General features: G+C 36.3%; 1 protein-coding gene across 1 annotated transcript; it reads right to left on the reverse strand.

The window, feature by feature from the left end:
• Nucleotides 1-3,501: 3,501 nt before the first annotated feature.
• On the reverse strand, nt 3,502-14,561 carry HIGD1C (HIG1 hypoxia inducible domain family member 1C). The gene is given in 4 exon segments (XM_036876967.2): nt 3,502-4,065; nt 10,496-10,557; nt 10,559-10,622; nt 14,468-14,561. Coding segments are annotated over 4 exon segments (285 nt in total). The 3' UTR covers nt 3,502-4,000.
• Between the last annotated feature and the right edge of the window lie 683 nt (nt 14,562-15,244).

A 15,244-nucleotide genomic window follows, 5' to 3' on the forward strand; every position in this document is an offset into this window, starting at 1 on the left:
GAAAATCAGATGATCATATCAATAGATACAGAAAAGGCATTTGACAAAATCCTATAAAAATACTCATGAAAAAAACATTCAGTAAACTAGGAATAGAGGGGAACTTCCTCAACTTGATAAAGAATTACCTACAAAAAACCCTACAGCTAACATTATATTTAATGATGACAAACTCAAAGCTTTCCCATTAAGGTCAGGAAGAAGGCAAAGATGTCCTCTTTCACCAGTGCTTTTTTTTTTTCTTTTGGTATCATGAATCTACAATTACATGAGGAACATTATGTTTATGAGGCTCCCCCCTTCATCAATTCCACCCCCCCACACACACCCCATTACAGTCACTGTTCATCAGCGTAGTAAGATGCTGTAGAATCACTACATGTCTTCTCTGTGTTGTACAGCCCTCCCCATGCCTCCCCCCACATTATAAATGTTAATCATAATGCTCCCTTTCTTTTCCCCCCCTCCTTATCCCTCCCTTCTCACCCATCCTCCCCAGTCCCTTTTCCTTTTGTAACTGTTAGTCCATTCTCGGGTTCTGTGATTCTGCTGCTGTTTTGTTCCTTCAGTTTTTTCTTCGTTCTTATACTCCACATATGAGTGAAATCATTTGGTACCTGTCTTTCTCCACCTGGCTTATTTCACTGAGCATAATACCCTCTAGCTCCATCCATGTTGTTCCAAATGGTAGGATTTGTATTCTTCTTATGGCTGAATAATATTCCATTGTGTATATGTACCACATCCTCTTTATCCATTCATCTACTGATGGACACTTAGGTTGGTTCCATTTCTTGCCTATTGTAAATAGTGCTGTGATTAACATAGGGGTGCATCTGTCTTTTTCAAACTGGGCTGCTGCATTCTTAGGGTAAATTCCTAGAAGTGGAATTCCTGGGTCAAATGGTATTTCTATTTTGAGCATTTTGAGGAACCTCCATACTGCTTTCCACAATGGTTGAACTAATTTACATTCCCACCAGCAGTGCAGGAGAGTTTCCCTTTCTCCACAACCTCGCCAACATTTGTTGTTGTTTGTCTTTTGGATGGTGGCCATCCTTACTGGTGTGAGGAAATATTTCATTGTGCTTTTGATTTGCATTTCTCTGATGACAAGCGATGTGGAGCATCTTTTCATGTGTCTGTTGGCTATCTGAATTTCTTCTTTGAAGAACTGTCTGTTCAGCTGCTCTGCTCATTTTTTAATTGGATTATTTGCTTTTGCTTTGTTGAATTGCATGAGCTCTTTATATATTTTGGATGTCAACCCTTTATAATATCTGTCATTTATGAATATATTCTCCCATACTGCAGGATACCTTTTTGTTCTATTGATGGTGTCCTTTGCTGTACAGAAGCTTTTCAGCTTGATATAGTCCCACTTGTTCATTTTTGCTTTTGTTTCCCTTGCCTGTGGAGATATGCTCATGAAGAAGTTGCTCATGTTTATGTCCAAGAGATTTTTGCCTATGTTTTTTTCTAAGAGTTTTATGGTTTCATGACTTACATTCAGGTAATTGATCCATTTCGAATTTACTTTTGTGTATGGGGTTAGACAGTGATCTAGTTTCATTCTGTTGCTTATAGCTGTCCAGTTGTGCCAACATCAGCTGTTGAAGAGGCTGTCATTTCCCCATTGTATGTCCATGGCTCCTTTATCGTATATTAATTGACCGTATATGTTTGGGTTAATGTTTGGAGTCTCTATTCTGTTCCACTGGTCTGTGTCTCTGTTCTTGTGCCAGTACCAAATTGTCTTGATTACTGTGGCTTTGTAGTAGAGCTTGAAGTTGGGGAGCAAGAACCCCCCCTAGTTTATTTTTCCTTCTCAGGATTGCTTTGGCTATTCAGGGTCTTTGGTGTTTCCATATGAATTTTTGAACTATTTGTTCCAGTTCATTGAAGAATGCTGTTGGTAATTTGATAGGGATTGCATCAAATCTGTAGTTTGCTTTAGGCAGGATGGCCATTTTGACAACATTAAATCTTCCTAGCCAAGAACATGGGATGAGTTTCCATTTGTTAGTGTCCTCTTTAATCTCCCTTAAGAGTTTCTTGTAGTTTTCAGGGTATAGGTTTTTCACTTCCTTGGTTAGGTTTATTCCTAGGTATTTTATTCTTTTTGCTGTAATTGTGAATGGGTTTGTTTTCCTGATTTCTCTTTCTATTAGTTCATTGTTAGTGTATAGGATAGCCACAGATTTCTGTGTATTAATTTTGTATCCTGCAACTTTGCCGAATTCCGATATCAGTTCTAGTAGTTTTGGAGTGGATTCTTTAGGGATTTTTATGCACAATATCATGTCATCTGCAAATAGTGACAGTTTGACTTCTTTTGTATTGGGCAAATTCAGGTACCATATATTATCTATAGGTCCTTCTGCAGTGACCCTTCTGCTTTACCCAAGGTGGTTTTGGGTGAATGAATGTCCTGCTTACCTAACTTTTCTCTATATATGATTTTACATTTTAATTTAAACACAGTTTGTGAGTTCTCATGCATAGCTACTCTTAGTAAATAAATACTTTGTGGTTTTTTTCAAACAATGAATATATTACTTTAGTTCTCTTAGAGTAAGATTAGAAAAACCTGGAACCTATTGGGTTTTGTGAGAACAGCCCATTTCTAATTAAACACTTGAGTTAATTTACTTCTAATGATGAGCACATATTGAGAGACTGGAATCTTCCCGGTGGCCTTATTAGAAATATCTTTTCATTGTGTAATCATCATTAGGATGCCATTCCTAGGCCAGCTGTTCTCAGTTTTCCTGACCTATATGGAACATGTTAGATCCAGCTGCTGGAATATTTAGTCTACGGGAATAAAGTAGTTGTATTCTCTTCTGGCCCATTTTCCAAAAATGACAGTGTTGATCAAAATATGTGTACTTGTTGGTGGCACTGGAAGAGCCTCATAATAGGTACAAATGATAACTTTCAAAATAATTACATGGGCCAATGGAGAAAAGTGTATGCAATGCACAGAACAGTGGGTAAGTATCTAGATTGCAGACATATTTTCAGATATTTCTACATCTTTCCTTCCCTAAGTATTAGACCTCACCTCCTTGTCAGAGTAACCCTTCACTACAGAAAACATCAAGGGAAAAACCATCACAAATCATCTTGCAGTGCATTCTTCATTTTATCTTAGTGAATACTTTGTTTTTGTTTTCTTTCCCAGGCTCAGAGTTTTAGGTGGTAAATCTGAGTCGCAACAGTTAGGACTACAACAAAACTAATTTTTTGAACCTTGGGCAGCTACAGAGGAGTTGGAAGCCACAGGCATACTTAACATTTAATGTTATTTTGGTTTCTTTTGTTTTCTACAGTGTCATTCCAGATTAGCAGTAGCATGTCTGGACCAAATCCTTCCACCCACTGTCATCTGTGGAAAAAGGGATTGATTTTTTTAAAGCAATTTACCTTGTACTTCTAGAAATGGTTTCAAGAAGTATAAAAATAAATACAAACATATTCAAATGTTTAGACATTTATGTTTGTGGTAAAATAGTCAAATTTCTGTATGAGTGAGGTACACAACGGTGAACCAAACTTAAGTAATATGACCATTCTCTGATGTAATTGTTGCCCCTTCTAAAAAGAAGTTTATGAAGGTCTTATTTTGGCAGAATTAGGCAATGACCTATAATATCATATTTAATATGGATATAGAAAAATTTTCCGTAGCCACTATATAACTCCTAATTTTCGTTGTGGTTTGGCATAATATGGATTATTTTCTACCACTAACTAGAAAATAAACATTTTAAAAGTCAAACAGTCGTGTCCTAGATTATGAAAGATATTGATAAGGATATTTTTTGATTTGACTATTTATGATTGTTGATTTAGAAATCAACTTCTTAAACAACAGACTATACAAGGCTATGGGAATTCTGTCTGATACTTCTGCAGTATAATTTGCTACATACTGAAAATTCATTCTTTATAATAAATGTTTTCAGAAGCCTTCTTGTTTTTCTTGTATGCAGCTTCATTTTCTGAACACATCGAAGAATCGAGGCCTAACGTAGTCCTTATACATAGAACAGAGAACACCTAGGAACAAACAGATGTATATCAATAGAGTATCCATAGGAAACAAACACTGAATTTCTTCCACTTACATTTTTCCAAAACTACAGCCCATAATGTAAAAACAAGCAAACAAACTCCTTCCATCTCACCAATTTTGGGCTTGGATCATACAAATGGCTCCAGAAAAAAACAAAACAGTGAGAGCCATTTAAGATCAGTATAAATCTGAATTTATGATATTACCATGACACCCTAAAATTTGGATTAAAAAAAATTGGTGAAAAAGGAAAGTGGGAAGATTTGGCTAATATTAAGATAAAAATAACAGGCACCTCAATTTAGCAAATATCTATTCAATGCTTACTTGTGCTCAGTATCCAAGGAAAAGGTGAATGGATTTAATCCCTGTTTTTTGGGATTTACAGTCTAGTGGATGAATTAGCTATGAGTTTAGGCAGTGGAGACAGATGTATATCTCCCCTCAAGTATGAGGTCCTAGGGCCATGCAGAAAGGAGGAAGTAGTCTGGGGAGTAGAGGAGCTCTTTCAGTGAATTCCAGGGATGTCAGTAAATGTTCATATCCAAAGCTGTTCAAACCCAAAGTGTTCATATACCTATTCATATCAATTATCAAGGCGTCAACTATCTAGTAGATCTTTTAAACTAAATCCTTTACTTCATCTGCTTTCTGACTTTCTGCTTCTGCTTTTCTTGTTAATGTGCACAGAGGATAAAGGATCAGTAAGTTATCTCAGCTAATGACAGCAAAGTTTAACAGATGTCTGTATGATTTTCCAATGAAATAGTACTAAACTAATAGATGCATTCAAGGCAAAAAATTTTTAATTTGAATCATTGTGGTATCTATGGAAATAACATTCTCAGATTTAGAATCATAGGACTCACCTCCTGTGCTTAACAGACACAAAATTCTCACCTCTTGCCTACCTCTTAAATGTTGGTGTTTCCTGGAGTTCTGATCTCAATTCTTTCTCACCTAATTCACACCTGTTACTTCACTGGTAAGCAATTTAGATCTCTCTTCTGAGTATGAGACCCATATATTCATTATACTATGAATTAGAATGTGACATTTCCACATCCTATTGGTAGGGACTATAGGTAGGTGGTCTCCAAACTTTTAAATTGTGCGTAAGTAAATACATTGACTGTGCCCCTCAAAATGTACATTTATTTATAAACAAGGTAAATGTATGATGTTCAGTCTATGTACATATTAGAAACCTTTTTCTGTTTTTTAAGATAAAAATATTTTCTTTCCCCATAGATCTCCTTATATATCTCCTAGGGTATGAATACTTTAATTTAGAGATGACTGCTATAGGCATCTTAGTATAATTTAAAATTAAGAGTTCAGGCTCTGGAGTAGATTGTCCATGTGACTGTGAACAAGTAACTTCTCTATGCCTCCGTTTACTTATTTGTAAAATGAGATAATAACAGTACCTATCCTCATAGGGTATTGTTGTTTAATAAAGACTTCGGTTTTTATCTGAAGTTCCTGGCTAAGAGCTTCTAAAATGCTTGAAATTTCCCAACTAAGAGGAGTGTCTTTTTTCTCATGAGCCCCTTGGCTCATACCTGAATGTAAGCTTAAGAGGTGGACTTTGGTGGGCTCCTACCTAGTTTCAGAATGTGGTTAGTCATGTCAGAAAGACCAGCCATGTGATTAGAGGCTTCCTAGACCTTTAGCTAGGAGAGTAGTACTAGAGATTCAGTTCAGTCACATGGCCAATAATCCAATTCATTCATCATACCTACCTATGAAGCCCCAGTAAAAACTCGGGACACTGAAGCTCAGTGAAGTTTCTTGGTTCGTAAACACACTGATGTGCTGGGAGGGTGACATGCCCTGATTCCCGTGAGAGGCCATAGAAGCTTTGAGTTTGGGACCCTCCCAGACCTACCCTATGTGTCTACTTGGCTGATCCTGATTTGTATACTTAATAACAAAACTTGTAAGTATAGCACTTTCCTGAGTTCTGTAAGTGGTTCTAGTGAAATATCAAATGGGAACCCCTGAATTTGTAGCCAGTTGGTTAGAAGTGGGTGACCTGGGAATCCCAAATAGCTAGTGTCTGAAGTAAGGGCAGTCTGTTCAGGAACCATGTCCTTAAAACTTGTGACATCTGATGTGAGCTCCAGGTGGTCAGCATCAGTGTTGAACTGTATTGCAGTATACCAGGTGGTGTCAAAACAGGTATTTATTTAAAGAAACAATATATAAAGCAGAGTCCGTTCCACATCATAAGCGCTCATTAAATTGTCAGCTATTATTCTATCCTTTGCACTCATTGTTCCAACATACCTGTTCTTTTTTCTTTGTTCTTTATGTTAGTGAAAGACACACCTCTCACCTGTTTGCCCAAGCCAACCTAGGAATCATCCTTGATTCCTCCTTCTTTACTTTTCCCAATCACATAGTTGCTGAGTTTTTAATATTTCTAGAATATATCTCCTATTTCCACTGTCCCTGCCTTTAGATCCAATTCCTCATCTAATTGGCTTCTCGGTCTTAATTTTCTCCCCTCCTTTGCAAATCATCTCTAATCATTTTCTTTTTCCTCTCAACATTTTTTTCATGGGGAAATATGATATGCATGGAAAATAGTACATAAAACATAAATGACCAGATTAATAAAGAGTTGTAAAGCAAACACATGTAATTATGGGTCAAGAAATAGAATACCTGCAGGCATTCAGGTTTCCCTTTCTGGCACTGAGTTTTAAGACATTAGTTTTCTTGTCTTTATAGTGTGACCATCTGTATACCACAGCAAACAGTTTCATATTGCCTGTTTTTGATCCTTTTATAAAGCAGGCATAATTCTAAACTGCCATTCTATGTTACTTCCCTGTTTAAAACCCTCACTGGCTCAGTTAATCTAGTTACTCCTCAGTTTACAGCCATATACATATATTGTGGATTTGTTTATATCATTTTAACTAAGTTGTAACTATGTTTTCCAGAATTCCATTGTCTGCATTGTTCTTGGCTCCTAAGAGACATTTTGCTTGAGATTTGAAGGTCCAAGTTGAAGCAGCAGCTGCCATATTTTCCGTGCATTTGGAAGGCTTGGGGCAGGGGAGCAGGGGCTGTTACAGCTTGCATATGGTGGTGTTTATCTGCTCCCACCTCACTGTTTTTGGGGCAGTAGCCCAGCCTGTAAATCCTTCAGCTCTTTCTGAAACGTCTCCTTTAGCTCCTGTGGCTCCTGATAAAGGGTGCCAGCTTCTCCTGTAGGTCACGCTGTGATCAAAGCTGGAATCAGTAAGAGACTGACTCAAGTCTCCACCTACTTGTCTTTGTGATTTCCTGCCCATCCTTGCAGGTTCCAGGTTATTTTTCCTCCGCAGCTGCTGCCTTGCTAATTTCAAGCCTCAGCATTGGAAACATAAGCAAGAGCCCAACGTGGACTGTTAAACAGCTCCCAAAATTGCTTACGGTCATATCTCTGTAATAAATCCCTTTTTGCATATCACTACTAGTAGTTTTCTTCTCTAGTTAAACCCTGACTGATACAGAATTTGGTATTGGAAGCTTCTGGAGGAGCATAACCGTGTGGTTCTCTGAATTGGTCCTAGGTTATCTGGAATTGATTCCCTGGTCTGATTAAAGATATTAATGGCCACTTTTTTCACAGGCAAAATGATGCTCGCAGTCTATGGCTCAAGGTCCTGTGAGGGAACTGAAAGCTTTATAATTTTCCAAAAGACAGTCTTAACTCCTTAGCCATGAGGCTGATATTTTTAAAAAACATATATGGGAACTAATCCTGTGAGTAGCTAATCACAACCCCGAATTCCCAACCACACAAAGTTCCTTATCTTAAAGTTAGGGCATTGCTTTGGAAGTAGTGGACCCTGAAAACTGGGATGGGAACATATGGGCAGATTTCAGTGAAACTGGCTCCTTGGCCCTCAATATTTTACTGAGACTCCTTTGCCAGTAGAAACAGTCCTTCCATCACTGTCTGAGAATGACTAAAACTTGGACCAAAGGTAATCTCCACTAAATGAAGTTGAAGTTGCAGAACCTCCTCAGTGTATTCTGTGACAGAGCAGTGATTCTTCTTTACTGGGGCAGTTTTGTTTCCGAGGGAAATCTGACAGTATCTGGAGACATTTTTAGTTATGGTGGGAGTGGGTGGGTACTACTGGCATCTCACGGGTAGACACCAGGGATGCTGCTGAACATCCTCTAATGCACAGAAAAGCCCACAACAAATAATGCCTTTTGGGGGATTCCTTAGTACCCCCATGTCCTGTGATTAAACACAGTGGAAAACTACACTTAGTACAGGCAGGCTGACTAATGACCCAGACCATCTCGGATTGAAGGTTTGGGTTACCTCACCAGGCAAGTAACCAAGGTGCTTGCTAAAGGCAACTGGAATAGGAATATACAAGAGCATAGTTATAATACCAGTCATGACCATTTGACCAGTTGCAGAAAGATGGACTGATAGTTCTGAATATTTCTTCCTTATTTTGATATGAATACACTTGTGTAGACATTAACCAATTTCTTTTATATTTGCCACTTTCATTTACCTATGATCTAAAATAAGAAGTGTTAATAGTAGTTAACCTTATTCCTCCAAATTTAAGTCACAGGATGCCAAAGGAGAAAGTGACTCAGCTCAAGGATAAATCAACATCACCCAAAGATGGATAAAGGGGTTTTGTATCCTCTGTTAGAAGAGAATTAGCATGTTTCTGGTTATGCAAGGGGTGGTTGATTTTGCCATTGTCTCTACTTTAAAGTTAAGTATATTAAAAGAGGTGTATATGGATGCCAAGTTGACAAAGGGTGGACAGTGATGGATTTGTGTCAACTTAGCTAAAGTGTAATTATGTTTTCCATAATACTTTTCCTTCTATTCCAAATTATTGAAGGCAGAAGTGAAGCAGTAACCAAATTCTCTTTATGCTTGGAGCATTTTTGTACTCATCTGCTCACCCACCTTGTCAGCATGGGAAGCATTCAGGAGTACAACTACTGTGGGTCCTGCTGAATTTCCTCCTTCCCCTTCGCTGACTTCTTGGCCAGGTCCATGTTTAGCTCCAGGATGAAGGGTATCCGCTTTTTCTATGTCACTGCCATTATTGAATTTGGAGTCTTAGAGATGGAAAGAAATCCACAAGGGTTCCAGTCCATCCTGTGTTCTAGTTCATCCTTGCAGGTTCTAGATTTTTCTTGCTTCTACCACTTTACATCTGTCTTCTTTCTAATTGCATGCCCTGCCTTCTTTGGGCCCCATCTCCTGATATATAAACAAAAGCCTCATAATTATATAAGTCCAAATGCCTATAGTAAACCTTTTATTTTCTGTTAGTACTAGTAGTTCTGCTTCTTTCATCAAACACTGATTGATGCACTTCCCATACCAAGCTATGTAGAGTTCCACTAACACTCCATTTATCTCTGCCTGTTTTTTCCTATGTCTAGAGTCCTGCTTCTCTGCCTAGTGAAATCCTCCACATTCTTGGCTCACCACATGGTTTCATCCCTAGAGAAGCCTCATCTGGACCCTCAGCCCTGTCGTTCACAGCCTCTATTTGGGCCTGTGCTTCCATACCAACCTGGGCTACTTCTGTCATAGTACCTGAGGTTTTATATTGTCTTCTTCTGTTCTTGGTCTCTCTCCCTAAGAACACTAAAGTATTTGAGGGCAGGGACTGAGTCTTATCTCTTATCTCTAGATCAGCACAGTACCTTGCACATAGCAAGTGCTCAATAAATGTTTGCTGAATGATTTTAAAATGAGCACAGTAACTTTGTAGTAAAGTTTCGTGTTGTATTTTGTTCAAGACTCATGTACCACAACCCATAGTAATGTGATAATTACCATATAACTTCCTGTATGCCAGCTGAGTTACATGGGGTATGAACTATTCCCTACTCCTCTCACTATAGAGGATAACAGAACCCATAACCTAGTTGGTTTTTTTTTAATGAGGTATAATTGAGATACAACATTATATTCATTTCAGGTATACAACATAATGATTTAGTATTTGTACATATTGTGGGATGATGACCACACTAAGTCTAGTTTACATTCACCATCATACATAATTACAGAATTTTTTTTTCTTGTGTTGAGAACTTTTAAAATCTACTTTCTTAGCAACTTTAAAATATGCAATACTATATACAGAATTATTAACTAGTCACCATGCTGTTATTATATCCTCAGACTTATTTATTTTTTAACTGGAAGTTTGTACCTTTTGTTTACTGTTTAAAATATCAAGAAATTAAGCCTATATAGCAGCAGACTCAACCAAGTGAAGATCACTGTCTTTCTTAGCATTCCTCCTCCATTATATCATCTTGATACAATATTCATCTTCTAATATGAATGAATAAAATAAATAAAAGTACTCTCAAAGCTGAACACAAGATACAAATCAAGCAGGTTACCTAGAGTCACAGCTCCTACAACAAATCCTTGGGCAGCAACTCTTATGTGGATAACATGAATTCTTATCTTTTTTGTACTTTAACTTGTAAAGCCCATAGGATACCACAGTCATAAAGCCTGCTATCCCTGTGAATTAAAAGAGCAGGGGTTATATAAGTAATAAGTGAGAATTCCAAGAACTGAGAGAACTGAATAAAAGACTGTTCAAAGGACCAGTACTTGGAAGATAAGTAGGAAAGATACTGAAGAATACTTTAAAGAGAACCGTGCTGGTTTTGATCCACCAAATTTAAAAATGGACCCTTCACATTCATGGATTCAATATTTTCAGTTTTGGCTCTTCCCAGGAAAACCTGAACCCTATAGTGTAGTCACTTGTCTAGCAAATGTTAATTTATTTGAGGCGTGATTTCAAATTGGGCATGCTGCCGGGCTTTTATCTAGAGTAAGTCATTAACCAGTTAGCAAACCAACCAAACAACCCAGCAGCTATAGCTTTTGAGTGTTTGTTTGGCTTTACTCCTCTCTACTTGTTGTGAAATAAGGAACAAATCTGGTAAAGTGATAAAACTTCAATCATCTGTAAAAATGAGACATTAAACTTTAATGAGAGATGAAAAGGTATGAATATTTTGCACAAGAAGTATGTGACACTGGGGAGAACTGTGATTTTAGAAAACTCCAGAAGGCCACATACATATTTCTGTATTCCCTGCAAATGTCAAGGGGTGAATGTACTGCTGTGATGATCAAGATCCTATGTAATTGTCTCTAAAACAAAGCTGATCAAATTTAATAGGAAAGATTCTGGGAAGAGATTTAAAACACAGAGAACTTAATCCATTACAAATCAAAATAATCAAAATAACAGATAAAGGAGTAATTATTTAATAAATACTATTAGTATAATTTACTGGTATACAGAACTAACTTGGATTTGTATCTCACACCAGAACTGATAAAAAAAAATTATAGACAAGTGAGAATAAATGTAAAACAGAGCAAAAATAACAAAAATGAGAATATAGAATAGCATATTTATAATATCTAACAAGAGGGTAAGGTATTCTTTAAGAGAACATGACAAGGACAGAATGGTATGTTTGACATAAGAATAAAGAAAACTTTTGCATAATAAAAGTGTGGGTCTATTTTTTGGGTTCTCTCTTCTAGCCTATTGATCGGTGCTTCTAACCCTCCATCAGTACAGCAGTGTCTTAATTACTGTAGCTATGTATATGTATTATGATTTACTATCAGGTGGATGATTCTTCCCACTTTATCCTTTAAAAAAAAAGATTGTTTTAGTCATGCTAAGACTTGTGCTTTTCCTTATACATTTTAGAATAAGCTTGTCTATGTCTACAAAAAACCTTGCTGGGATTTTGGGAGGAATTACACTAAATCTATAGACCAATTTGGGGAGAACCGACATCTTTACTATATACTGAATCTTCTAATCCATGAACACAGTAGTGTCTACATTTACTTAGGTCTTTGAGTTCTTCAATTAGCACTTTGTAATTTTTGGCATACAGATTCTGTACATGTTAAGCATACGCCTAAGCATTTCATTTTCTTTGGAGTGATTGTAAATGGTACTATGTTTTTGATTTCAGTGTCTATATGTTTGTTAGCATATAGAAGTGCAATTGATATTTATATAGGATAGTAAGTTTTGATTAACTTGACACATGTGTGTCTCTGGGTGGGTGATGATATATTCTCACAGGATCCATTTAATAAATGGAAATAAGAATCAGTAAATAATCACATTTATATGTATGTCTTATGAACTGATTAGCAATAAATGAAATTGAAATAAAAACAACAAACATAAAAACAGCAAAAAACAAGTAACAATAAAGTGATGATAGGCACATTGAGAAATAGGTATAATGCTGAACTCTCTTAAAGTTTAGCCAAATCGTTCTGGAAAGAGCTCTGGCCATATATTAATGGTATAAAACTGAACATGCTTCCTGCCCTGGAAATTTATACTCCAGAAACAAGCAAAACAAAAGTCGAGTTCACACAAAAATGTTTATGGCTACACTACGTATGTGGAAAAACTTAACAATCTAAATGGTCCAAACAGAGGAAAAATTGCCATAGTTATTTAAAAACAAAATTTGGGGATCACAAGTTGTATGTGGATTTTCAACTGCATGGGGGATTGACTCCCTAGATGCTGTGTAGTTCCGGGGTCATCTGTATGTATAAAATACAGAACAGACCTTAACAGTAACCATAAGGTAATTTTAAACAAGAGAAATAGGTTATAATGATGTAAGTCATTTAAGATGACAAAAATGTTTTGTAATTTATCTGCATAGGATACTGCATCCTGCAGCAGGAAATATAGTATTCTTAAAATAACAATAGCTACACAAAGTATTCAATAACATATATACAAATTTTATTGTTTATCTTTCTAACAGAAACTTGGCTCTCTTCCCCTTTCAAATCAAGGCTCTCTTATTACTTAAATTGGTTTTGTTTCTTTTTGAGATTAAAGTCTGAACCTTTACTGTTTTCCATATAGTGTCTTTGCAGTTTGTATATAATTGAATTTATTCAATTAGCTGGAAACACTTTTTATCTTTCTCCTTTAATCAACCTAAATGTCTCTGGCAAAATAATTTAACTTACAACAGGCACAGGATTAATCTCTGAGAGTGATCTGTTCAGGTGGCATTGAGTTCTTGAATTGTTTTCCTAGTTAAAAATATTAAGGAAGATGAATAAATCACTATAAAATTATTTGCTTTCATTTTCTGTGGGTGCCTTTATAAGTTTTAATCACATTAGGTGAAACTTCTAACCATTGGAGTAACTAGTTAGTTACTAGTAACTATTAAGTTAAATTTTGATTCTTTTTGATATATCAATAATGATGCTTATGAAGTTGCAATGACACTTAATGGAAACATATGACTTATACCTGTTTAGAAGGTTTTATGGAATTAATCACAAACATATGTAAGTCTCATTTAAATAAGTTATTTTAATAGTTTCCAAACAAAATAAACACAAGAAAGAGGCCTGGCTGCAGTACACAGTAATAATGATTAATAATGATTAGGGCAGCTTGACCATGCAAAAGAGAACAAGAAAGCTTAGTTTTTGAAATACAATATTGGATTTTGTTGTTTTTTCCTTTCCTTTTTGGATTTTATGGGTTTTTTTAAATCCACATACATATGGTATTTATTTGAATGTAAACTTAGTAAATTCATGTTAGGAAAGAATAATGAGGCTAAGACTCTAAGTCTAATTATAATACCACTTTCTTAATCTAGTTTACTTAACCATCAACCTTGACATCTGGAACACATGAGGAAGCCTGCAAACAGGGCCACTGGGTATGAGCACCACAAAGCTCATGCTCTCAATGGCAGGTAGGTAGGCCTAGGCCTTCACTCAGAGCTTCTTTACCCTGAGTTGATTCACAGTGCTTTTAAGCTTGTTTGTCTAGCTTTTGTTAACACAGAACTCTAGAAGCAGAAGTTTTTAATGGTGCCCAACAGTAATTGAAGAAACAGAAAAATCTAACATCAGACACAAGAAGTTAAAGGTTGGAGTTACTTAAAGGACAAAGAGACATATACATCTCAATAGTCCCTAACAGACTTTCAGTACAATAAACTGATGGTGCTGAGTAGTCACAGGGAAGTTGAAGTCCAGACAGTTGCATTTAGATTGACTGGGAACTAATAATTTTTGATAGGCCTTTAATGAAAGTGGATTAAGTAGAATAAAATTTGATGCTTCATAATAATAATAGCTACCATTTATTGGCGATTTACCACATACTAGAAACTATTCTGAAAGTTTAACTCATGCTTAGAGGGGGTTAACTTCAATTATCTGAAAATACGAAATTATATAAAACATTTCAGTCCATTCACACTGGATATGGGCATCATGTTACTACAGTTTTCCAGTATCCAGTCAAGGCTTGTACTTACCTACAGGGACAAAGGGGGAGTCCCTAGACTTCCTGATGAGTCAGGATAATTGGCCTTCATCCTCATTTGCTGACCACTGGTTATCTGAAGACATTTTTTTCTCTACTCTGAGTAGGAGATAAATGTGGTTGCTGTAAATCATTAAAAATAATCTGTTTACCATCTCCCAATATACTCTTGATTATGTCTTCTGTCTTCATTTCCTTGACATACCTGTCTGCTCAGCTGAAATAAACAGTCATCTTTCCTTCACCCTTTTCATTATGGAACCCTTTCAATTTGTTTGGAGAGATGTAAAAGAAAAAAAATATAAATAGAGGTAATGATATCCATGAATACAGAGTAAAAACACAGATCATAATTATATTATTCAGTTTCCTTTCACTGCTCAGCATTTGAGATCTTTGTGAACCTCAGAACTCCATCCATAAGCAGTTAAGAACACAGTTTCTTCTACACAATTTAATTTTAAAGAGTGATGGAAGTGCCAACAATGACAAAAATACTTTCAGATTTACAGGTGATGGGAGAAAAATCACTCCAATTCTGCAGAATGTGCAGGGCATTATAAAGGCATTCAGTTAGTTACCAAGCACCTACCATGGACCAGGTGCTGTATTAGACAATGGAAATAATCCTCCTTGTTTACACAGGATGAATGAAGAAACTGGCAAGAGCAACTTTAATCACAATCAATGCATTTTAGCAGCACCTCAGTCTGTATCTGTGCAACCCACTATTTGCACCTCAAAATTCAAATATGATGGTTTCATCCTA

Source organism: Manis pentadactyla, chromosome 10 (assembly GCF_030020395.1).
Source record: "Manis pentadactyla isolate mManPen7 chromosome 10, mManPen7.hap1, whole genome shotgun sequence".
NCBI classification, from domain to species: Eukaryota; Metazoa; Chordata; class Mammalia; order Pholidota; family Manidae; genus Manis; species Manis pentadactyla.